At 44.9% G+C, this 26,485-nt stretch overlaps 1 protein-coding gene across 9 annotated transcripts in view; it reads left to right on the top strand.

Annotated features, from left to right (window-relative positions):
• The window catches only part of LOC115191906 (protocadherin Fat 1-like), a 92,668-nt gene that overhangs the window by 31,984 nt on the left and 34,199 nt on the right, over positions 1–26,485 (top strand). For 7 of the 9 annotated variants that reach the window (XR_003877788.1, XM_029749915.1, XM_029749918.1 and 4 more), the window contains exons 4-10: positions 1,139–1,200; positions 8,363–8,692; positions 10,140–10,356; positions 10,874–10,939; positions 11,810–11,949; positions 24,231–24,506; positions 25,374–25,584. Coding sequence is in view for 8 of the 9 variants with exons in the window: in XM_029749915.1 (XP_029605775.1) it covers positions 1,139–1,200; positions 8,363–8,692; positions 10,140–10,356; positions 10,874–10,939; positions 11,810–11,949; positions 24,231–24,506; positions 25,374–25,584 (1,302 nt within the window). In the remaining variant the exon portion in view is untranslated. The remainder of the gene's footprint in view (positions 1–1,138; positions 1,201–8,362; positions 8,693–10,139; positions 10,357–10,873; positions 10,940–11,809; positions 11,950–24,230; positions 24,507–25,373; positions 25,585–26,485) is intronic. The other 2 variants (XM_029749919.1, XM_029749917.1) reach the window with 1 other exon arrangement.

The raw sequence follows: 26,485 nt of genomic DNA, 5'->3' as shown, positions 1-26,485 counted from the left end.
ATGCCTTCATTAGCTTTGTTCAATGCTTTAAATTTTTTTTTACAAAAATAGCTTAGCGCACAAGGGAAACACTGTCTTTCTCTAATGCTGGTAACTTTGTTTTATTTATTTTCAATTCCAAAGTTTAGGGTATAGTATGAACGAAGCCCTGGGGAGCTCCGGCTCAGTTGAGTCCTTCATTTGCTGTGCAAGAGCTATTTCGAGAGGTGCTGTAAGTTATGGGCTTGCTATTCCAGTTTGCACCATACGTGCCATTGATGGGCTCGGGTTTCAGAAATCCTTTTTTTTGTTGCTATGATAATCTGTCGCCGCGTGGTCCACCAGCCGGCTCTGGTACGGTCTGCTCTGGCACGTCTACTCTGCACTCATGTTTACTGCGAGGTTACAATTACGCCGGGAGTGAGAATACACTGCTTATTATTTGGGGAGAAGAGACTGTTGCTCGTATAATGTAGCCAGACTTTTTTTTTTAAGATTCTCTTCTCCCGGCCCTTTGGTTGAAGCGGATTTAAATCAAATCAGATCTAAAACAAACCATGGGATCTCATTCGAAATCCCTGCACTCTAACAGATGACTCAATACGCTAGAGCTCGGGCTTGGGGCTGCAATTGACGGTGTCTGCCTCTGACTGCCTGCTTCTGTATTTGTTCAGCTTGCGGTATAAGCCTCAGTTAGAGTTTAGAGGCCACTGCTGTTTCAGAGCCCGTTTAGCGGACCGCTGTGATATTTCACATCTAGAGGACGGGATGGCCTGACAGTGGACTGTCTGGGGCGTGGAGGTGACTGGGGGTTTGGAGATCTTTCTATGGGGTCAGTATCTCAGCCCCCATCCTCCTCTCGCAGGTCATTTAGAAGAAGGATTGGATGACATAACCAAACACTGCAAATCAGCAATTCACCCTGTCCTATTCCTGCTTTAGTGTTAGTTTGGCTATTTTGAGTCTTTAGGAAGCACATCATACATCTTGTAATGAAGTTCGTCTGCCAGTTCAAATATGGCTTTTTCTCAATATGGTTTTGTGGTTTCATTTCAAGGAAATGAATATCACGTTGTCCTGTAGTAAGACATAACATTGATGCAACGTTGATACATTGATCATGGCCATAGTACTAACAAACCTCTTTTCCCCTCGACAGGTCTCGTCACAACTACCTCGAGGAAGCTGGACCGAGAACAGCAGGATGAGCACATTCTTGAGGTAAGCACCTTGTTTTGTCTGGTCTACCGCTATCAGAAAGGGGGAAAGACAAAAAACTACTTTCTTGTCCGTCTGTCTGTGAGAACCCGTTTGTTTGGAGAAGCATCAGCAGCATTGCTAATCATCAGAAAGGCACTCAAGGTTGACCTCTTCAGCCGAAACGGACAAATGTCCAAAAGCAACCATTTTAGTTGCCTCTCTAAACTTTAGCCTTGGCTGGCTTCAACCTCCAACCGACATACTTTGGCCGAGTGCCAAGCGTTGCCAACCAAAACAAGCGGAGGCACAGAGACGCAGCGCATAGTTCCACACTAACCGGCAGAAGGGGGTTTGGGATCATGATTCCGCCGGTTGAGATTTCCAGGGGGGAAAAATCAGGGTGACTGTGCCTTTGTTCTTCGCCAGTGTACCATCCCGGGATCGAGGGAGGCAAGCCGGGGCAGGAAGCGAGCCTTCAAAGCCGGGTTGATGTTTAAACTTGTGGATACTCACTTTCTCCCCCCCCCCCTCCCCCCTCATTCAGTTCCCTCTGCCCAACCTAACCAAACGTTTAACACCAGCACATTTCATTTTGTGCCAAGATCGAGTAACCAGATTGGGCGCTGCTTAATTACCGTTATAGGAGTTAATGCAATTCGAGGTTCATTGGATGCCGATTAATGCCAATGTGTGCCCGCATGCCAGCCACTCGCTGGGTTTTCATACTCAATTTACACAGTGGGACACACTCATTTTATTCTGGGACTGGAGAGTAAAGATAGTGGGGCAGAGGAGGGGAGGGATCTGTTCTCCGGAGGAAGACATTTGGCTGCCTACCGCTTTTCCTCTCTTTTTCCCCTCCCCCCTCTCATCCACCCCTATGATAAATGAAATGGCCTACTCCTAGATTTCAGTGCCGAGTTGCAGAGGCCTCAAGCGAGAGGAAAACAACTAAATTGAAGCTTTCGACACGAAAGCCCTTTAATTTGTTAGTGACCAGGTCAGGATCCCTCTGTATGAACGACCGAGCAGATTCCCAGGACAGAGTCAAAAGCCACCCTTAAGGGTTCATCTCAGGGTCATTGGTTGGTGTGGGACAGTAGATTTAGAGATGAAGAGAGCTGATAGCCAGTGTGTTTTTCCAACAGGCTCCTGTTTTTACGAATACATAGCCAGAGCCCATTTGTTATTAAACTGTTAATCTGTCCCGTTTGACAAAATACTCCGGCAGGCGTTAAAGAACCACATTAAAATGTTAAAAAGCTCATAGCGCTCTTCCAGTTCTTTCATGTTGGGGCCAAATTAAAATGCACAGCGACATTCGTACACTCGTTTTCTCTTCATGGGAAAAACCTTATTTATATGTTTAATCATGCCATACTCCGTGTGTGATATATATACACAGTTGAAGTCAGATGTTTACATACACTTAGGTTGGAGTCTGTTACACACGCCTCTTGGAGGAGGGAACGCAACTCCCCGTGGAGCGAAAAGGAATGTGACTGCACATGCGGGTAACGATGACAGAGGCAGAATATATTACTGTTTACAGGGAATTTATTTCCTTCACATGGTAATTTGGGGAAAAGGGGCTGGATGGAACCAAAGCAAAGAAAGTAAAAGTTAAAGAGCCCCCTTTCCTACCTACCCACAACTTACCTAACTAGCACCACCTGGCGCCCAGGTCTTACCTAGTGTGCATAGACATAGTATATACTATGCCCGCAGGCCTCTTGCCTAAGCACTCCCAAGGTGCCTTCCCCCCCTGGGAACAAATGAAACAGAATAATACAAACTTAGAGTGAACAATTTCACTAATCAAAAACACAGTCCTGTGGCATACACAAACGTCAGCAGGACCAGCTACAAAATACTTTACAAAAATGCATCCATACCAACAACGAAACACAGGACATACCAAGAAGCTCTCTCCTAACAAAGGTACTCTGGCTTTTAAAGCTGCAGAATGAGTCGGAAATTGAAAACAGCTGTTCTCCTGACGAGAGGGCGGGGTCAGAGCTCCAATCTGCACTGGAGCCGACCAATCAGCTGCTTTGGACTTCAGGAAGCCATTTCCTGAAGTAAACACAAACACATACAAACCCACAACACAGAAACTGGGGAACGTAACAGTCATTAAAACTTGTTTTTCAACCACTCCACAAGTTTCTTGTCAACAAACTATAGTTTTGGCAAGTCGGTTAGGACATCTACTTTGTGCATGACACAAGTAATTTGTCCAACAATTTGTTACAGACAGATTATTTCACTTATAATTCACTGTATCACAATTCCAGTGGGTCAGAAGTTTACTGTGCCTTTAAACAGCTTGGAAAATTCCAGAAAATAATGTCATGGCGTTAGAAGCTTCTGATAGGCTAATTGACATAATTTGAGTCAATTAGAGGTGTACCTGTGGATGTATTTCAAGGCCTACCTTCAAACTCAGTGCCTCTTTGCTTGACATCATGGGAAAATCAAAAGAAATCAGCCAAGACCTCAGAAGTGTGGTTCATCCAGTAGACCTCCACAAGTCTGGTTCATCCTTGGGAGCAATTTTCAAACGCCTGAAGGTACCATGTTCATCTGTACAAACAATTGTACGCAAGTATAAACACTATGCGACTATGCAGCTGTCATACCCCTGTCTCCTAGAGATGAACGTACTTTGGTGCGAAAAGTGCAAATCAATCAGCAAAGTACCTTGTGAAGATGCTGGAGGAAACCGGTACAAAAGTATTTATCCATAGTGAAACGAGTCCTATATCGACAGAACCTGAAAGGTCGCTCAGCAAGGAAGAAGCCACTGCTCCAAAACCGCCATAAAAAAGCCAGACTACGGTTTGCAACTGCACATGGGGACAAAGATCGTACTTTTTGGAAAAATGTCCTCTGGTCTGATGAAAGAAAAATAGAACGGACCATCGTTATGTTTGGAGGAAAAAGGGGGAGGCTTGCAAGCTAAAGAACACCATCCCATCCGTGAAGCACGGGGGTGGCAGCATCATGTTGTGGGGGTGCTTTGCTGCAGGAGGGACTGGTGCACTTCACAAAACAGATGGCATCATGAGGAAGGGAAATTATGTGGATATATTGAAGCAACATCTCAAGACATCAGTCAGGAAGTTAAAGCTTGGTCGCAAATGGGTCTTCCAAATGGATAATGACCCCAACATACTTCTAAAGTTGTGGCAAAATGGCTTAAGGGCAACAAAGTCAAGGTATTAGAGTGGCCATCGCAAAGCCCTGACCTCAGTCCCATAGAAAATTTGTAGGCAGAACTGAAAAAGCGTGTGCGAGCAAGGAGGCTTACAAACCCGAGTCAGTTACACCAGCTCTGTCAGGAAGAATGAGCCAAAATTCACCCAACTTATTGTGGGAAGCTTGTGGAAGGCTACCCGAAACGTTTGACCCAAATTAAACAATTTAAAGGCAATGCTACCAAATACTAATTGAGTGTATATAAACTGCTGACACACTGGGAATGTGATGAAAGAAATAAAAGCTGAAATAAATCATTCTCTACTATTATTCTGACATTTCACATTCTTAAAATAAAGTGGTGATCCTAACTGACCTAAGACAGGGAATTTTTACTAGGATTAAATGTCAGGAATTGTGAAAAACTAGGTTTAAATGTATTTGGCTAAGGTGTATGTAAACTTCTGACTTCAGCTGTATGTATGTGTCTATGTATTTTTGTTGTAGTTTTAATGAATGATTATATAATAACTTTACAGCTTTCATTCGATCTATTGCTCCACTTTAGTTAGTCAGGAACGGGAGCGAGAGATTTAAAAAAAGGGAAAAAAAGCTATTTGACGCATGTACCTTTTGACCTAAATACTTTAGATGTGGGTAAGTGGTAACAGAGCTACGGTGACGCCTTTTGTCTCAAATGGCACCCTATTCCCTATGTAGTGCACTTCTTTTGACTAAGACCCATAGGGTGCCTTTTGGGACAAAGACCTTTGTACCTAGCCTGGCCTCTGAGCAGAGTCTGGCTGGTAACCATAGCGACTTCAGAACATGTGGAGCAAGTGAAGCGGGGGGTGGTCGGGGGCTGGCTGACTGTGCAGGCCTTGTTTGCACCAGATGCCGGGAGGGGAGGTGGAGTGGTGGGGGGGGGGGGGGGGTTATGATGGGGTGAGGGTTGGTAGGTGGTGTGTGTGTGTGTGTGTGTGTACGTGCTTGCGTCTGTGCATGTGTGCACATGCCAGTGTGTATGTGTGTGAGTGCCACTGGCAGTGGGAGTGGGGGAGGTCTCTGAGTGAGCAAATGGCAGGCTCATCTTGGTGAGTGTGTGTCTGCTTCAGTGGCAGGGTGACAGGCCTGAGGAGAGGGAGGGAGGGAGGGAGGGGAAACAACAAAGGAGATATGTTAGGATATGCTCGCCCAGACCTGAAAGAGAGGCAAGTTGAATGTTCTGGTCATAGGCCTATCTCTACACCAACTTCACAAGTTTCTATAGTCTCAGCCACTTTCATGATTAATGCCTGTGTGTCTAGGCACTAACGTTTCACTAAATACAGACTTGAGAGTTGGCCGCCATTTGACCAGGGGTTTGTCGCAGACGTGCAACAATGCACGCCAAGTGTAAACATTTAATTACGAAAAGCCCGAGAACCATTGCGACACTATCTTGACATTGTTGTGACTGTCTGTCTGACAGACACAGAGACTGGCCTCTGGTAAATACTTTGTTTTGAAAGAGTAGGATGAGCTGATGAGTAACTGTCTAGCAGGGCTTGGGAAGCGTGCCCACAAGCACGCATGTACACTCACATACACCATCTTTCTCTCTCTCTCTCTCTCTCACTCACACACACACACACACCCTCCCTCTGACAAGGTAAAAATCAGTTTTTCTGCCTCTGAGAAAGGTAGTTAACCCTCTGTGCCCCGTACGGTATTCCAGAGTTCAGTTTGTCTTTGTAATTGATGCTCCCGTCTTGTCTCTCTGGTCGCTCGGCATAATTACCATTCACCCTGCGTCCCAAATGGAGTCCCTATTCCCTATTTGATGTACTACTTTTGACAGGAGGCCTGTGGGCCCCTGGTCGAAACAAGTGCACTATATCGCGAATAGGATACCATTTGGAATGCACACACATACAGCAGAGTTCACCTGTTAACGTTAGCCGGGTCCTCGTCTTCAGCTTTTTTCAATCCACTGCTTTGATTTCACAAAGGGAACCGGGAACTGTGGACAAAGTGTGTGTACACAATGGCACTCTATTCCCTGTATAGTGCACTACTTTTGAACAGGACACCTAGGGCTCTGGTCAAAAGTAGTGCACTACGTAGATGTAGGGTACCATTTAGGACGCCTGTAAAATATAATCAGAAACGGGGCCAAATGAACTCATCTGCTCGTAATGGCAATGTTCATTACAGAATATGAGAATACGGGCTAACACACCAGCAACACTGCTCCCGAGAGGAGCATGCCGCCTCGAACTCGAATGGTCCTCGTCGTCCTATTTCATTAATTTTGTTCGGGCAAATAGCTCGGACTGCCTCGGACCGACTAGGCACGGGGAAACAAAAACACATTATGCCGCTAATCGTCGCTGCTAGTGCCAAATAGAGTGTGACCACCAACCCCCAAAGTGATTTTGCTGTAGCGCTGAGCAGATGGTTTTAAATGACTATTGTTCAGCTCTCTATTTTATTTCTGACGCTTTGAGATAGATAGACGAACCCCAGTTCAGATTCCCAGTTACTCATAACATTTAAGTGTTGTGTTTTGTTTGGGTCAGCTAAGCTTATTGCTGGCTGAGTGCTTTAAGCTGTCTCGGCTGTGCATTTCATTTGAAAGATTAGACATCATTCAGCTATTAAGCCAGGCCAAATTAACAAAGTGTTAAAACAGCTGAGTGTTCAAACTACCAAGTGTTAAAACTACTGTTAAAACTAAACTTATGTCCCTCCGGCAAACTGTAGGCTGCAGGGCTTCATTATTATTTTTGAACTATTTTTAAACAATTGTTTCTCCCCGGCTTTCCAAAGGGGTGAAAACATCATGCCAGTGGTGTGTTTTTTTTGTTGTTGCCTGGTCTCAGATCAGTTTGTGCCACATGACAATTACCATAGGAATTGGCAAGACCACACAAACTGATTTGGGACCAGGCTGGAGTTTTGATAGCTAATAGTTCTATCACTGTGAGGAAGAAAACATCCACATAGATAAAAAGCAGTTTTTCCTTCTTGTGCCTGGTTGGATGGTATCAAGTAAAACCCATTTAACGGAATATGCCGTTTTTGGAGCCCTAAGGAGACATTGCTCACCAAAGAGACGGGGCCTGCTACATCTCCAAAATAACGATGAGTCTCATTCTTCTGCGGCAGAAAAGCAAAGCGAGTGTGGTCTTTGGACCGGTCTTGTTGCGCTTGTCTCAGAGAAAAAGGCAAAACTGTGACTTGCCTCTCACATTCATTGAATCCATTCACCATAAAAAAAACGAACGACTGAAAGGGAAAGAAAGAAGCTAAGGGAACAATTCAATTTCAATAAGCGAGCGAGTGAATAACAGCCTGTTCCCTTCGCATATTGGTTCCCGGAAGCACAGCGTGGGTCTTTGAATAAGATGACTCGCTAATCTCGGAAGGAATTGCTTCAATTTTGGCAGCCAATTTACTAACTGAGAAACATTTGTGTGTACAGCAATGAAATGAAGGTGGGGGGAGGTGGGAGAAGAAAGCGAGTTTACTTTTTACCTCCGCTCTCTTTGATTAATTCAATGCCTTCGAATAAGGAACGTCCTCAATCAAACGGCGGTGCTCCGGTCATTACATATTCAAGAGATGCAGAGCTTACTGCTTACACATATGTGCGCTATTATTGCCTGGTCCCTCCCTTTCCTCTGCAGTATATGCGTTGTTTCGCTAAACTGGTTTCAAACATGGCTTTGATTGGAAATGTTTACGTGACAACTCTTCCCAACGTTACGTGGGTATATGGAACACAACGTCCATTCAAAATGTGAAATGTGATGACGTTCTACCGTTGACTGTTGGCCTTGACACTTAATTCACAGAAATCCTTTGAAGCTTTACGTTTCCCTCTTTTCCCTCTAATTCCATGTTTTCCCCTATTTTTCGCTCGGATTAAAGTCACAGGCAACATAATTCCCATACTCCCATTCTAATCCCATGTTTTTCCCCAACTTTTCCCTAATAGATCACCGTCACCGACCACGGGGTTCCCGCCAAATCCACCACGGTCCGCGTCATCGTCAAAGTCCTGGATGAGAACGACAATCGGCCGCAGTTCCTGGAGAAGATCTACAAGATCAAGCTTCCGGAACGGGAGAAACCAGAAAAGGACCGGGCTCTGAAGCGGGATCCCGTGTACCGGGTGATCGCCTCGGACCGCGACGAGGGGGCCAACTCGGAGATCTCGTATTCCATCGAGGAGGGAGATGAGCACGGGAAGTTCTTCATTGAGCCAAAGACGGGTCTGGTGTCGTCCAAGAAGTTCTCCTCTGCCGGGGAGTATGACATCCTCACCGTGAGTAGCCTAGCGCATTTGAATTTGTTGTTTGTATACTCTGGATTTTTTGTGAGGAAATTCCTCCGCATCTTATACTGAACAAAAATATAAACGCTACATGCAACAATTTCAACAATTTTACAGAGTTAACAGTTCATATAAGGAAATCAGTCAATTGAAATGCATTCATTAGGCCCTAATCTATGGATTTCACATTACTGGGCAGGGGCGCATCCATGGGAGGGCATAGGCCCACCCACTTGGGAGCCAGGCCAACCCACTGGGGAGCCAGGCCCAGGCAATCAGAGTGAGTTTTCCCCCACAAAAGGGCTTTATTACAGACAGTTTCATCAGATGTCCGGGTGGCTGGTCTCATGATCTCGCAGGTGAAGCCGGATGTGGAGGTCCTGAGCTGACGTGGTTACTCGTGGTCTGCGGTTGTGAGGCCCATTGGACGTACTGCTAAATTCTCTAAAACGACGTTGGAGGTGGCTTATGGTAGAGAATTGAACATTAACTTCTCTGGCAAAAGCTCTGCAGTCAGCATGCAAATTGCTAGCTCCCTCAAAATGTAGACATCTGTGGCATTGTGTTGTGTGACAAAACTGCACATTTAAGAGTGGCCTTTTATTGTACCCAGCGCAAGGTGCATCTGTGTAATGATCATGCTGTTTAATCAGCTCCTTGATATGCCACACCTGTCAGGTGGATGGATTATCTTGGCAAAAGAAAAATGCTCACTAACAAGGATGTAAACACGTGTGCACAATATTTGAGAGAAATAAGCTTTTTGTGTGTATGGAACATTTTTGGGATCTTTTATTTCAGCTCATGAAACATGGAACAAACACTTTATATGTTGCATTTATATTTTTGTTCTGTATAGTTGGGGAGAAGTCACTTAGGCTTAGGATTTTATTTTGCTTTTAGAGGAATGTCAACATACATGCTGAGTTAAATGACATCTTTAACTAGATCAGTGTTTTAGAGAATTACTGGACAAATCATTTACTTTTACATTTCCAATGTACATGCCAAATTGCATTTGTTGATAACCTTTTGATGCTTAGGATAGTCACAGTATTTTTACGTCGTAGTACTTTTGGGCCAATGTTGCCTGTGATAGATTTATCTCACTTGACAGAATTAGACACATGACACAATAAGCTCTACCGACACCTGTTTAACAGGGAACGCCATGGTAACAGGTGTTCTGCTCTGTTGTTGTTTTTCCCCATGTGGGCTAGCTGACCGTTCTTTGACCCCTTTGCCTATTTGTCTCTGTTTCTCACTCTATTTCTCTCTCTCTCTTGCTCTCTCTCTCGCCCCCTCCACCCCTCGCCCTGTGTTTTCATTAAAGTATTTAAATTCATGCTTTTAAGTGCTATCCCCTGGGAGTCCAATGCATCTTGTTGTAAAATTGTGTTACCCAAATCAACTCAAATCAATTAATTCCCTCTATCAGATCAAAGCGGTGGACAACGGACGCCCCCAGAAGTTGTCCACCTGCCGGCTGCACATCGAGTGGATCCCCAAGCCGGAGGTGGCGGCCGGCGCGCGCCCCCTGGCCTTCGAGGAGCCCCCCTTCTTCTTCTCGGTGATGGAGAGCGACCCCGTGGCGCACATGGTGGGGGTCATCACCACGGAGACGTCGGACACGCCCGTCTGGTTCGAAATCACAGGTGAAGCCTTGACGAGTGGACGCAGGGGTTTTGTTTTAGGTTGTGTGTGGGTGGGTCCGTGCATACGTGGGTCCGTGCATACGTGCACGGGTGTGTATTTGTTTAAGTTGAGTGCATTCTAGAAGGAGATTCATCTAGTTTTTTAGTCAAGGGAAGACATCCCCGGCATAGATTCTTGTAGCATTCTTCTTGGCACTAACCCTAGCAAGTGAATGTGAGTGTGTAGCCTACAAACCCAAAAACCTACAAACCTATATACATGTTTTTTTTTCTCCTTTCTCACTGTAATAATTGAATCTCTAATAGGGACTTCTTTGCACGGTGACTGTTAACATCTCTGCTGCATAAACTCTTCCTGACATTTCCTGAAAGTACTTCTCCCCCTCCCTTCTTCTAACCAACGTTTGACTGACACCTTCTCTCTCTTTTTTCTGTGTTCTCTGCTTCTCTGCTGCTCTTCTCTTCTTTTCTCCTTTGGGAATGTCTCTCTCTCTCTTACTGGATTTGGTTTGTCCAGAAGGAGACATAGAGGAAGTGTTTTACATCGTTCAGATGGCTTGCGACCTCAACTGTACAGCGGAAGGTAGATCTGCCGTAATGGGATCTCTCTACTGTCATTGGCTGTATTAAGTGACCTCTCTAATACCATTGGTTGTATTAAGAGGTCGTTGACTGTGATGTCTGTCACGCAGACCCGGGTTCAAATACTATTTGAAATCATTTAAACTACTTTAGCTGTGCTTGTCTGAGCTTGCCTGGCTTAATAGACCAATGGGGTAGTCCCAGCAGTGTAAACCCCACCCATCTGACACTCCATGCAGGCTAGAGCAAACGTTCAAAGTATTTGAACGATTCCGAATAGTGTTTGAACCCAGTTGTGCTGTCACGTGCCCGTGGTTGAGCTTGTGCATCGTTTCCGTCGTTCTTGTGATCGCGTGACAACAGATTTACATAAACACATATACCACACATGAACATATGGCTCCATTTTGTGTACGTACCGTATGTATTTCATTCGTGGTGTCTTGTGGAATCTATTGACACATGCAGCTAACTGTATGTGCTTGATGTATACACACCGTACCACTTGCACATATGGTTCCATAATGAGCCTGGAAAGTTAACATAACCACAGGTAAAAGTATTCACATTGTTGATGCATAGTGCAGTACACATGTGCTTCTGTATGTATCAACAATAGGGATTGTGTTGCTTATCATATTGATATAAGCAACAGTACGGATAATATACATATTATTATGCATTGATTACATACAATTGATGTATAAGGGCCTCTAGAATAACACCACAGCCAAACAGAACCGTATGTCACTGTTAGCTTACCTAGCTCCAGTGCTGCATCATCGTTTAAACAGGTGATGATAGCCCCACTCATTTCCTGTCCATTTTAATTGTGCGTCCGCCTAACCCTTCCCTCCATCGTTTCCACCAGGTGGGAACTACGACAGCCGCTTTGACGTTGGCAAGGCCAGTGGGACCCTGATCGTGGCGAGGCCCCTCGACGCCGAGCAAAAATCCAATTATAACCTGACAGTGGAGGCAACGGACGGCACACGATTTGTCAGCACCCAGGTAATTGGAACGTTTGTTGATGGCGGTAGAGTTTGTCACGGATCCAGTGAGGTAGGATGATTGACTCTTGTGATGGAAAAGGGAAAGATTATGGAAACATTCATGGGAATGAGATGTTGAGTTTGCATGAGATGGAAAGTTCCTGTTGCGTGTCCAGAGGTTTTGATGGTTTTGGCTGTACAGATCATTGCGAGGCTTGTCTCTACGGACAAAAAGTGGATTTGTTTTTGTGTGTTTTCGGAGGAAAGGATTATGGAAACATTTCTGAAATGAAATGGTAAAGCTAAGTTTGCATGAGAGTTCCCATTGCATTCTGTCGTTTTGGATGCTTGTGTTTTCCAGGGCTTTATTCTCGTTTAAATAGTGCATAGTCAATCACAAAAAGGTGATTGACTTGTGTGATTGGAGGAAAGTAATAGATTCTGGAAACATAAACATGGTTCGCATGAGGAGAGTCTTCATTCTGCGTCCATCCGTTGTTAAGCTTTTGTTGTGATTTTTGCACTCTTGACAAATTTCAATTGTGACTCAGCTTGCCTGACAGCCAGACAGACAGACAGACGAGGGGGTGAAGCAAGGAGGTGGATCTAGAGTGAGGTCAGAAATTCCGTGCGCCCATCCATCGCCTGTTTTTGATTAGACTCACGTGGGTCAACACCTCACCGGGCGTACTCCAGGTGCTCGCTTTTCCAAACTTTACCCCTAACGTCATACCATGTGCTTGGCGGACATTCCTTCTTCTCTCTGTCCACATCTACCGTCCCGAATGGAATACTATTCACTGTATAGTGCACTTTATAGGGAACAAGGTTCCATTTGGGACACAGGCCAGGAGCGTTTGGAACTCTTTCTTGGCAGACCAGCTCCGGGATTCTTCCATTGTCTCATTCCTGAAGGGCTGAGGAGCGAGGGAGGAAGAAAGAGAGGGCTTGAGGAACGGTGCCGGTCTAGCCAGGCGCTTTTTAAAAAGTGTGCATTCCACAGACCCATGTCTGCAGTTACACCCCTCCTTCCCCCTCGCTGAACCTGCATGGCCTCTCTCTCTCTCTCTCTCTCTCTCTCTCTCTCTCTCTCTCTCTCTCTCTCTCTCTCATTTATATATATGAAAGTGCATTGAGTTCTCCTGAAAAGACTGAAGGCTAAAGAAAGGTGCAGGTCCACACCACGTTCTTTTATCCAGAGATTAACATTCTCTTGAGGTTAGAAGCGGACAGAGCTGTAAGGGTTTTATAAAAATCCGCAATTAGTCACCTCCAACTCATGGCATATTCAGAATGATATTGCTATTATGTGACATGTTAAAAGTGAAATTGTTAACATGTTGGCCTTTCCGTTTCCCATCCATAGTCCACACCGGGTTTCAAATAGTATTTGTTTACTTTCAAAGTGTTTCATTGTGCCTGCCTGGTGACAGGTTTGCTCTTTTGGGACTATCCTATTTGGTCCGTTGCGCCAGGCAGGCTCAAAAGGAAAACAAACACTATTTCAACCCAGGTCCCTATCCATATCCATAGTCACTGTCTCAGGCCTATGGAACTCCGGAAAAATTCAAATGGTTCTGTGCCTCTTCTCAAAAGCATTCAGAGATCCGTTGTGGATGAAAAGAAAAAAAACTCTACTTGTTGTCTCTGCCTGTGAATAGAGCCTTTTATCATGCGGCCCTGTGCTCCACCGAGCCCCTGTCAGCCTGCTGGGTTGGGGCGGCGAGGCGGGCGGTGGTGTTTTCCACAGCCCGCTGACGGAAGCGTCGGCTAAATGGAGGCTTCAGATCCGTCACAGAGCACCCTATTGTCGTGTGGAGAGGGAGAGAGAGACACACACACACACAGGCAAATGCGCACACAGACTCGCACGCGCGTACACAGATAAAAATACATACATGCTTGCATATGTGCACACTCACACACACACAGATACAAATACAGTACCAGTCAAAAGTTTAGACACACCTACTCATTCCAGGGTTTTTCTTTATTTTTACTATTTTCTACATTGTAGAATAATAGTGAAGAGATCACAACTATAAAATAACACATATGGAATCATGTGGGATGGCGTATCGCATTAGAATGCTGTGGTAGCCATGCTGGTTAAGTTTGCCCTAAATTCTAAATAAATCACTAACAGTGTCACCAGCAAAGCACCCCCACACCATCACACCTCCTCCTCCATGCTTCACGGTGGGAACCACACATGTGGAGATAATCCGTTCACCTACTCTGCGTCTCACAAAGACACGGCGGTTGGAAGCAAAAATCTCATTCTGACTCATCAGACCAAAGGACAGATTTCCACTGCTCTAATGTCCATTGCTAGTGTTTCTTGGCCCAAGCAAGTCTCTTCTTCTTATTAGTGTCCTTTAGTAGTGGTTTCTTTGCAGCAATTCGACCATGAAGGCCTGATTCATGCAGTCTCCTCTGAACAGTTGATGTTGAGATGTGTCTGTTACTTGAACTTTGAAGCATTTATTTGGTCTGCAATTTCTGAGGATGGTAACTCTACTGAGCTTATCCTCTGCAGCAGAGGTAACTCTGGGTCTTCCTTTCCTGTGGTGGTCCTCATGAGAGCCAATTTCATCATAGCGCTTGATGGTTTTTGCAACTGCGTTTGAAGAAACGTTCTAAGTTCTTGACATTTTCCGCATTGACTAACCTTCATGTCATAAAGTAATGATGAACTGTCGTTTCTCTCTGTTCTTGCCATAACATTGACATTGTCTTTTACCAAATAGGGCTTCTGTATACCACCTCTACCTTTTCACAACACAACTGGTTGGCTCAAATGCATTAAGAACAAAATAAATTCCACAAATTAACTTTTGACAAGGCACACCTGTTAATTTAAATGCATTCCAGGTGCATGACTACCTCATGAAGCTGGTTGAGAGAATGCCAAAAGTGTGCAAAGGTGTAATCAAGGCAAAGGGTGGCTTCTTTTTTGATTTGTTTAACACTTTTTTAGTTACTACATGATTCCATATGTGTTATTTCATATTTTTGATGTCTTCACTATTATTCTACAGTGTAGAAAATAGTAGAAATATAGAAAAACCCTTGAATGAGTAGGTGTGTCCAAGCTTTTGACTGGTACTGTACATGCTTACATATTCACACACACACCCACACACACTCCTCATGATCTTCGAGGAAAATGTGCTTCAGCAGACACCTCCTCCATTATCCTCTATCCCAGTCCATACAGTGACTTATTAATCAGATTTAGTCAAGTTTAGAAGACACGTCCGTCTTACCGGAAAAACAAGGAAATATCAGGTATCGCTGATTCCCTGATCAGTTCTTTCCTCGGCCAGAGATGGGGTGTGAGTCTCAAATGGCACCCTATTCCCTATATAGTGCATGGTCCATAGGGCTCTGGTCAAAAGTAGTGCATTTTATAGGAAAAAGGGTTGCGTTTTGGACGTAGTCATCTTTTTGACCAGTGGGACGGCGGTACAAAGGGGGGAAATGACATAACCCAATTAGTCATGGCGCTGACAGTGTTCAAAGGCTCGGGGGCGCCCCGTTTTTCAAGTCACCCCTCGTTACCGCGAGGGGGGTGTGAAGGCCTTTGTAGAGCCGAACCCTCTTAGTTAGACATCAGAGAAAATCAGTGGCAGGCCGCTGGTGAGCGCACATACAGGGAATATGGGTCGTGGTGGGGGGGGGGGGGGGTGGTTTGGCCCGCTTTAGGGGTGTCTGTGTGTGGTGTGTGAGGGAGATGGGGAGAGAGAGAGAGCGCGCATATACTTTCTGTGTTTGTGTTTCTGCACATTCTCAACAGAATATGAATGGGTCAATTGGACGTTCACATGTGTTCCGTAGTTTTGACAACCTTTCGCTCTCCACTGCTTATATTAGTAGCAAGAACAAAGTATCTGTGCCCGTCAACACTTTTGCCATTGTACTCACACACAACAGACCGGTAGCGAGAGAGAAGTGAATCTAGGCCACACTGGACCAACAGAAAAAAAGGGATCTGTTTGACGGTCTATTTTTCAACCGCAAGCTCTGTTGATTTAAATTATGTAAGATAATCAGTTTTACCGTTTTGTTTAATCTTTAGAAGGGATTTTGAAATACTTCAATATATTGTCCCCCAGGATTTGTCTGCTTTATTAAGTTCAATATTCTGTTTCAGCTTTTTAAAGATTGGAGATGAGTCAATGGAGATTACAGAGTAATTGACTTTGTGGATAACCCCCAAATAAGACCTACTTTTGTGAAGTTGCTTGTAAACCGAGGGGAAGAAAAAAAACAACAGAACATGCCAAACAACAAATTAAATATACAAAGGGATGTTTTGGGTACTTTATTTTCTGTGACGGAGGTGTGCTGTTTAGCCTGTGGTCGGGAGTATGCCGTTCATTTAGTCGAAACGGAACACACACAAAGTTTCACTTATCTTCTCCTTCAAATCAAAGTCATGTGGTGTCTGCCTCTGCCAGACTAGCTGGCCTATTTTCTTTCCTTCTTCCTCTCTCCTCCCTTCTTCCTCTCTCCAAGGAATGCGTTTGTTTGTTTTCTTGTTTTCTCCCTCTTTCTTTCTCTCTCTCTCTCTTTCTGTTTCTATCAGTCTTTCTCGCTCGGTTTCTATCAATCTATCCATCTCTCAATTCCATTTCTCTTTCTCTCTCCCTCTCGGTTCCCTTCCAAATTCGAGGTTCTCCCTCCCTCTCAGTCCCACCATGCACAGATCATTATTATTCTTTATTCTGTTGAGGGAGAATAAAGCCTAAACAAGAAACACTGAACCTCTGTTGGCTGTGTTCAATTTTAATCCTATTTTGAGAAGCATGTAGCTACAGGTTGGACCGTGCCAACATCCCGGACCCAAAAACCTGCCACCTGGCAGGGGGGCATCATAGCCCGCCCTACCCGGACATGGCGCCCGCCGAGGGCGGTGCCGTCTTTCTGCCTCACGTGTACCATGTTGAACGCCGCGCACGGGTCTGCATTAGAGGTCTGTGTGGGGGAGGTGTGATCTCTTGCTTTCTTTTTTTTCTTATCTGGCACCATTTTCCCTTTCTGGCCCTCTCGGAAGTTGCTGGCTGGCTCTCGCTCGCAGTGTTGTTTGTTGTGCGGTTGTGGTTTGACCTAGGCTTATATGCCTGTTCCAGCTGCCTAGCTGACCTGTTCTTAGCTCTCTGACTGGCTAAGTGACACCATAGTGAAGTAAAGTGTTTCTGTGTGGTGTTCTGTTATGTGGGAGTCTGTCTTTCTGTCCGTCTTCTCGCTCTCTCTTTCCTGTCCGCCTGCCTATACCTACCTACCAAACGACCTGCCCGTCTCTCTGTTTACCTGCCTCTGGGGTCAGCTGATCCGAGGCAGGGGCGGAGCAACGTTCTATCCTGGGCACCTCATCGGCAGGGAGCGGTGCCAGCCAGGCCGCCCCCTTCCATTCCTTTCCCCTGCCTCCTTGCCAGCCCCCCATGCCATCCTCCTGCTCTGCAGTAGTGCTTCAGGCCGTTCTGTCCACAATCTGCCTCAGCTCCCATTTGTTTTCTTTTTCCATCTTTCTCTCTCTTTCACTTTCCATATTTGTCTTGCATGCTTTCTCTCTCACTGTTGCTGTCCGTTTTCCCCTCCTTTATCGGTTTTTGTTCTCTTGGAACCATTTCTTCCACTCTTTCTTCATATTTGAGTCATTATGTATTTATCTCTTTCTTTCTCTGAATGTCACCTTCTATTTCTCTTCTTTTTATCTCTCCCTCTCTTTTTCCCTATGCCAATCGTGATTTAGGCTCTCCTCTCAGCCGTTTTCTCTCTTTCAATATCCCTCTCTCCCTTTCTACAGTTGAAGTCGGAAGTTTAGTCATTAAAACTTGTTTTTCAACCACTCCACAAATGTCTTGTTAACAAACTATAGTTTTGGCAAGTCGGTTAGGACATCTACTTTGTGCATGACACAAGTCATTTTTCCAACAATTGTTTACAGACAGATTATTGTACTTATAATTCACTGTATCACAATTCCAGTGGGTCAGATGTTTACATACACTAAGTTGACTGTGCCTTTAAACAGCTTGGAAAATTCCAGAAAATGATGTCATGGCTTTAGAAGCATCTGATAGGCTAATTGACATCATTTGAGTCAATTGGAGGTGTACCTGTGGATGTATTTCAAGGCCTACCTTCAAACTCAGTGCCTCTTTGCTTGACATCATGGGATAATCAAAAGAAATCAGCCAAGACCTCAGAAGAGAATTGTAGACCTCCACAAGTCTGGTTCATCCTTGGGAGCAATTTCCAAACACCTGAAGGTACCACGTTTATCTGTACAAACAATTGTACGCAAGTATAAACACCATGGGACCATGCAGCCGTCATACCGCTCAGGAAGGAGACGCGTTCTGTCTCCTAGAGATGAACATACTTTGGTGCGATAAGCGCAAATCAATCCCAGAACAACAGCAAAGGACCTTGTGAAGATGCTGGAGGAAACCATAGTACCATAGTATCTAGTTCTATATCGACAGAACCGGAAAGGTCGCTCAGCAAGGAAGAAGCCACTGCTCCAAAACTGCCATTAAAAAAGCCAGACTACGGTTTGCAACTGCACATGGGGACAAAGATCGTACTTTTTGGAGAAATGTCCTCTGGTCTGATGAAATAAAAATAGAACTGTTTGGCCATAATGACCATCATTATGTTTGGAGGAAAAAGGTGGAGGCTTGCAAGCTGAAGAACACCATCCCAACCGTGAAGCATGGGGGTGGCAGCATCATGTTGTGGGGGTGCTTTGCTGCAGGAGGGACTGGTGCACTTCACAAAATAGATGGCATCATGAGGAGGAATATTATGTGGATATATTGAAGCAACATCTCACGACATCAGTCAGGAAGTTAAAGCTTGGTTGCAAATGGGTATTCCGAATGGACAATGACCCCAAGCATACTTCCAAAGATGTGGCAAAAATGGCTTAGGGACAACAAAGTCAAGGTATTGGAGTGGCCATCACAAAGCCCTGACCTCAATCCAATAAAAAAAATTTGTGGGCAGATCTGAAAAAGTGTTTGCGAGCAAGGAGGCTTACAGTCCTGACTCAGTTACACCAGCTCTGTCAGGAGGAATGGGCAAAAATTGACCCAACTTATTGTGGGAAGCTTGTGGAAGGCTACCCGAAATGTTTAACCCAAGTTAAACAATTTAACCTGTCTGGCGCAGGCGTTCCTCTGGCGACCCACCTCGACAACATCCGGTGAAATTGCAGAGCACCAAATTCAAATTACAGAAATAGAAATATTTAACATTCATGAAAATTCAAGTGTCATACATCGAAATAAAGCTTAACTTTGTTAATCCAGCCGCTGTGTCAGATTTCAAAAAGGCTTTACGGCGAAAGCACACCATGCGATTATCTGAGGACAGCGCCCCGCATACAAATGCATGAAAAACATATTTCTACCAGGCAGGTGCGCCACGAAAGTCAGAAATAGCGATATAATAAATGCTTTACCTTTGAAGATCTTCATCTGTTGGCACTCCAAAAGGTCCCAGCTACATCACAAATGGTCCTTTTGTTCGATAATGTCCTTCTTTATATCCCCAAAAACTCAGTTTAGCTGGCGTGCTTCAGTCAATAATCCACTGGTTTCCCTCCTTCAAAATGAATCCCAAACGTTACCAATAAACTTCTCCAAACAAGTCAAACAACATTTATAATCAAACCTCAGGTACCATAATACGTAAATAAACAATACAATTTAAGACGGAGAATCGTTATTGTCTTTACCGGAGATAAACAACAAAGAACGCGCTCTCATCCTCACGCATGAAAACACTACAGCCAAAATGGGAGCCACTTAGAAAAACTACAAATTGTAGCTAATTTTTCCAAAAACAAGCCTGAAACTCTTTCTAAAGACAGTTGACATCTAGTGGAAGCCCTAGGAAGTGCAATCTGGGAGGACTTCGCCTGATAATAAACATGACAGCCATTGGAAACAGTGGTAGGCTGATTTTGTTGTTTGTTTTGATATAGCGTTTTCCTAGGCCCAGCCGCTTGTGAAGGTCCCTCCTTTTACTCGCTGCGCTATCTGCCACCGTCCAGATTGAAACGCATTGTGTAGGGGCTCAAGTCGCGTGTGTGCGTGTGTGTGTGCGTGTGTGTGTGTGTGTGTGTGTGTGTGTGTGCAAACTGGATCGCAGAGGCCCCAGGGACCTTAGGCAGTGTGACGTCTGGCGTGACATGAAACGATGCGCCTAGAGAGAGAGACTGGTGGGCTGCCAACAGGGTCCAATCCATAACACAAACCCCACTGGGGACCCCTTTAGGGTCACACCGAGGACAGTTTCAAGAAGTATCTCGACAGGGCCGTGCACAGATCTTTAGGTTGTCGAAAAATAACTTTCACAACTCAAAATTCATACCAAATGTCTCTCTAGCCAAAATGTCTAAATGTATAGGCCTATTTATTTTCTAAGACAACAGCCAACATCACATATTGTAAGCAAGCTAATGCCAGATAACGAGAGATGATTGACATTGGGAAAAGAGTGTCTTCTCGGCCGATCAGAGCGAATGATGATGTAAATATGCTAGCTAGTTAGCTATGCTGTTGAAACCAACTCGTTTTTTACTTGATGTGAGTTTGTTCTGCTGCTGACGTCTGCCTGTTACTAAGAAGCAGTCAAGTTTGCCCTGTTCTTTGTCCCTAACATTGAGGGAGACACATATGACAGATGCAACTCTAAAGTAGCCTCCTACCAGTATTCAAGTCTCCCCGTCCTGCGCCCGCAGCCAGTGGCCACTGCATGCAAGTCAGGCGAGTGAGCTCTTCAGGCTGGGCAGGGGGGACATTTCTGAGATTCAAGAGCTTATGAAATTTGCTCGTTTGATGAACACGTCATTACATTTCAAAATAAAATGAAAAGAGAGTCTAAATTTAAAATGAAAAGTAATTGATAGGAGGGCAAAAGGGCAGGTGCTTGGGCACTGGTTGAGCCCTATCTGTGGACGTGCCTGCATCTAGATAACAGCCAGTTCCTTACGAAACTGTATGAAAGAGAAAGCGAGAGGGGTAGATTAGAGATACAACTGTACAGTTGCAATGTACAGTACCCAACGGTATACAATTCTACTTGGACTGAGAATAATATCCATTTGAAGCTAACTTTCATCCAATCCACTAGCAGACTGATACAACTCTTGACTGTTAGCATACTGCTAACATTAGAGACTGCCAGCTCTGAAGCTTAAGCACTGCCTAACTAGTATGTAACCAATAGCTGTACTCCCCAATGCTTGCATCTGTGAACCCAGCCAGCCCTGCCAACCTCACAGCACACGACAGATTGTGAATGTTATCGCACCCGTCAGATTAGGCTATATTTGTCTCCTGCACTCTGCTGGCAGTGCTTTCTATGCTCTCATTGCTGTCAAGAGGTACCAACGGACATTTTTGATGGCGTAGAAGAGCTGAGGTTCTGGCAGTGAGAGAGTTGCCTATTTCTGTCCTCTGAAGTACGATTCATACTATAGGCCTGAACGCCGACGTCGCTCGTCCTAATATTTCTGTATTTCTTAATTCTTCTTTTCTTACTTTTGGATTTGTGTGTGTATTGTTAGATATTACTGCCCTGTTGGAGCTAGGAACACAAGCGTTTCAGCTACACCCGCAATAACATCTGATAAATATGTGCATGCGACCTTTGATTTGATTTGAACCGTACCGCCTCAAATATTTTGTTTTCACATTGTCTTTTACAGCACGCTTCCAACGACTATGGTGGATGTGCAACCAGGCCAGCCCAGTATGGCTCAGTTCGGCTTGGCCCTATATGGTGGAATTCAGGTGTATGAGTTCCAGCTGGATGTGTGTTATTCCCATGTGGGACACTGCCCCCTGGTGGCTGGCATCCAGGTGTCTAATCTGTGTTTTCCTTTGTTCTGCCGTGGAAAAGCCCCCGCCGGGCCAGCTACCGCCACAGCCATTCCGTCGGCTTGTCCTAATCCCTTGTCGGAAGTCCAGTAGACGAGTGGCTGATGTTGATAAAACAAGACTCGCTGGAATTTGACAGTTTAGGGACCAGGGATGTGATGCTTTGTATGAGGGGGGGGGAGGTCTGTCTTTGTATGGAAAATGTACTTGTATGATGCTGTGTGATGGAAATACGCAATGGCACTTTTATCAGAGGTTGTGTGCATAAATGTACAGTGCATTTGGAAGGTATTCAGACCCCTTGACTTTTCCCACATTTTGTTAAGTTGCAGCCGTATTCTAAAATTGATTACATTTTACACACAATACCTCATGATGACAAAGCAATAACATCATCAAGGATCTCTCTGTACTTTGCTCTGTTCATCTTTCCCTCGATCCTGACTGGTCTCAGTCCCTGCCGCTGAAAAATATCCCCACAACATGATCCTGCCACCACCATGTCTCACCGTAGGGATGGTGCCAGGTTTCCTCCAGACGTGACACTTGGACACATTCAGGCCAAAGTGTTCAATCTTGTTTTCATCAAACCAGAGAATGTGGTTTGTCATGGTCTGATAGTCTTTAGGTGTCTTTTGGCAAACTCCAAGCGAGCTGTCATGTGCATTTTACTGAGGAGTGGCTTCTGTCTGGCCACTCTACTATAAAAGCCTCATTGGTGGAGTGCTGCAGAGATAGTTGTCATTCTAAAAGGTTCTCCCATCTCCACAGAGGAACTCTTTAGCTCTGTCAGAGTGACCATCACCTCCCTGACCAAGGCCCTTCTCCCCCAGTTGCTCAGTTTGGCTGGGCGACCAGCTCCAGGAAGAGTTTTAGAGAATCCAAACTTCTTTCATTTAACAATGAGGAAGGCCTCTGTGTTCTTGGGGACCTTCGATGCTGCAGAATTGTTTTTATACCCTTCCCCAGATTTGTGCCTCGACACAATCCTATCTCGGAGCTCTACGGAAAATTCCTTCAACCTCATGGCTTGGTTTTTGCTCTGACATGCACTGTAAACTGTGGGACCGTATATAGACAGGTGTTTGCCTTTCCAAATCATGTCCAATCAATTGAATTTACCACAGGTGGACTCCAATCAAGTTGTAGAAACATCTTAAGGATGATCAATGGAAACAGGATGCACCTGAGCTCAATTTCGAGTCTCATAGCAAAGGGCCTGAAATACTTATGTAAAGATATTTCGGTTTTCGCTATGTCAATTTAAGGAAATTGGAGGTAAAGACTGCATAAATTCTATCAGCATATCTTCTTAAGGACCCAGCCCTTTTTTTCAATTTTCGCCTAAAATGACATATCCAAATCTAACTGTCTGTAGCTCAGGACATGCACATTCTCGATACCATTTGAAAGGAAACACTTTGAAATTTGTGGAAATGTGAAATGAATGTAGGAGAATAGAAACAGGATGCACCTGAGCTCAATTTCGAGTCTCATGGCAAAGGGTCTGAATACTTATGTAAATAAGGTATTTCTGTTTTTATTTTTAATACATTAGCAAACATTTCTTAAACTTGTTTTTTCTTTGTCATTATGGGCTATTGTGTGTAGATTTATGAATATTTAATCAATTTTAGAATAAGACTGTAACCCAACAAAATGTGGGAAAAGTCAAGGGGTCTGAATACTTTCCGAATGCACTGTATTTGTAAAAAAAAATTGAAATTCCTATTAAAGTGTACCTCAATGTATTAGCAGATTTGTTTTCTTCATAATCAATCTTCCACCTTGAACTATGAAACCCGCATTGTCGGTGTGATAAATAGTTGAACACCATTTGAACACCATTTGAATCTGCCATATATTTCTAAATGCATTTCAGGTTTCACAACTGATGGCTTACTTTGATGTCATTTATCAAGCGGTCACCTGTAACTTTATTACCACCTCTTTAACACTCCCTCAATGCTCCCTCAACACGTCTTCACTTGAATGCATTAAGAAATCAATGTGGGATAACCCTGTTTTCCTTGTCGGCGGTGCCATGTGGCCATCGGGTGAAAATATTTATATTAAGGCATTATATGTATTGATGTGGTCTGTATCTACACGAACACTGCTCATTACTTGAAAGATGGATGGAAAGGCATGTAGGGAGGAGAAGAGGGAGTCAGGAAGGCAGAAAGAGGGGGGGAGAGAGAGATGGGCAGAGGGAAGTAGAGAATGTAAAGAGCACTTTTGGGAATGGAGAAAGAGAGCGAGTGAGTGAAGGATGGAGACAGAGAAACAATGACTGAGAGACAGTAAAAAGTTAACAACACCATGCATTACGCTCAGATTGACCCTGACTCAAATATTCACCACACTGACATCCACCATCCCTCTCCCCTCCTCCCACCAGGTGCTGATCCGTGTCATCGACACCAACAACCACCGGCCCCAGTTCTCCCAGCCGCGCTACGAGGTGGTCGTGGCCGAGGACACGCCGCCAGAGACCGAGGTTCTCCGGATCGGCGCCGCGGACGAAGACGATAAGAACAAGTTGACCTTTACCCTCTTGAGCAGCACCGACCCCTTCAGCCTGAAGAAGTTCCGTCTGGACCCGGGCACCGGCGCCCTCTACACGGCCGAGCGGCTGGACCACGAGACCATGCGACGCCACACACTCACAGTCATGGTACGGATGCTACGGATGTTCTAGAATCTACCTATTTAATAATGTGTGTTATTGTTCTGCCGTCTGAGCTGAGTGTGCTGTAAGACCTTGCTAGAGCTCTGGTCAAAGTAGGTCAAAGGGGTGTGGTGCTCAGACAATGAACACATGCACTGTACACCCTGAACAAACCCGCCCAGCCAATCGGAAACACGTCGTTACATCATCACTATATTACCATAGAAACAGAGCAGGTAAAAGGACTGTCGGTGTTCTATCAGCATATTAAGAAAGGTTTGATTGTGAGCCACTTTCTCCATTGAGAGAGTAACAGAGGTTTCAGACCACGCGCTCCTACTCAGCCACTGTATGTAGCAGTCTCAATAAGTGTTCTGATAGCATATTGAGACAGGTTTAGTTTGGTCCTCTCCATTGAGAGAGTACTAGCATTTTAAGAACATTCTCCCCTATTCAGCCACTGTGTGTGTGTCTCTCACAATCAGCCACTCTCCATTTCCAACAGATGGGCAGTCAGCCTGTGTTGATTAGTTGTTTGTTTGCTGGTATTTGCTATTTGAAACTAACCATGCAGCACCCATCCAAAGTGATTCCTCCCCCCCATTCATTGTTTACTTGTTTGGATCACTGGGAATTGTGACAAATGAAGAAAAATAGTTACTTTGATCTTTTTTTGTTATTTGTATGATTTTATGAGTTTGTTGTTTTAATAAAGTTACTGTTGAGGGAAAGAAGAGTTTTCTTCAGATTGTATTACATCTCATTCATTCTCTCTTTCTCTGTCTCCTCATCTCTCTCCGCCTCTGTCCTATTCCTTTCTCGGCGTCTCGCTCGCTCTCTCTGTCTCGTTCTCTCTCTTTCCCCCTTCCCCAGGTACGTGACCAGGACATCCCTGTCAAGAGGAACCTGGTGCGCGTCATCGTGGACGTGGAGGACACCAACGACAACGCGCCGTGGTTCGCTGGCTCGCCCTACTCCGGGCGCGTCTTCGAGTCGGCCGCCTTGGGCTCGGCAGTCCTCCAGGTCACCGCCCTGGACAAAGACAAGGGACAGAATGCAGAGATCATCTACAGCATCGAGTCAGGTAGGCTAACAGCTCCACAGGGGCACTAGACTACATTCTTAGGAGTAGCATGAATTTGCCCCTAGATGCTGATCTTGGGTCAGTTTTGCATTTTCTACACTAATGGTTAAGGTTAGGATTTGAGGAGGGGAAGCTGATCCCAGATCTGTATTTAGGGGAAACATTCTTAACATGTCAGCCATACTGGCATTCTCTAGCCTCTGGCTGGTCATGGTAGAGGCATGCATAGCAGCCCAGTTAGCGCTACCAACGCAAGGGGCCTGGGGAAAATGTATGCAGGGCATCCAGAGGTCCCCTGCCCACTGACCCTCGGTCATGAATGAAATACTTCACACGAAGCAGGAGAACTTTGACAACTTTGTCAGGGGATCTCGAAACGTGGGAGTTCGGCCGATGTCCCCCTCTGAAATTCCCACCATTGTTTTCCCTGTAAATAAGCTGTGTTTTGGGAGAGGGTCGGGCATGTAGTCATTGGCTGGGTTCTTTGTTTAGGATGTACATTTTTCAGATAGTTGAGATGACTCAAGCTAATTGAAATGTGTCTTGCTGGAGAATGAGTCAGGTTTTCAAATCAGAGGTGGACTGGTGTAGAACACAGAGCGGCCATGTCCATCGGTTGTGGATTAGTTTGAGTGTTGGAGGGGAAATTAGCATTTAATTTCATTAGAGTAATTGGAAAGTGTGCAAAATTAGGCAATCTTCATGAATGCTTATCGAGAGCCATGGCCATTTGGGGGGTGAGGGAATGAAGGGGGTCTTGTCTAGAATGAAGGGGGGGGGGGTTCTATTGCAAAAGCACTGAATAACAGATTCACGGCATGTAACAACAGATAGTCCCCCCCCAAAAAAATCTAAAGGAAGTTTGTTCTAAAGTGTCTATCCTATACCCTGGAAGATATAG

The sequence above is a fragment of the Salmo trutta genome, chromosome 4, assembly GCF_901001165.1.
Source record: "Salmo trutta chromosome 4, fSalTru1.1, whole genome shotgun sequence".
Classification (NCBI taxonomy): domain Eukaryota; kingdom Metazoa; phylum Chordata; class Actinopteri; order Salmoniformes; family Salmonidae; genus Salmo; species Salmo trutta.
This window is presented reverse-complemented; position numbering and strand designations above follow the sequence as displayed.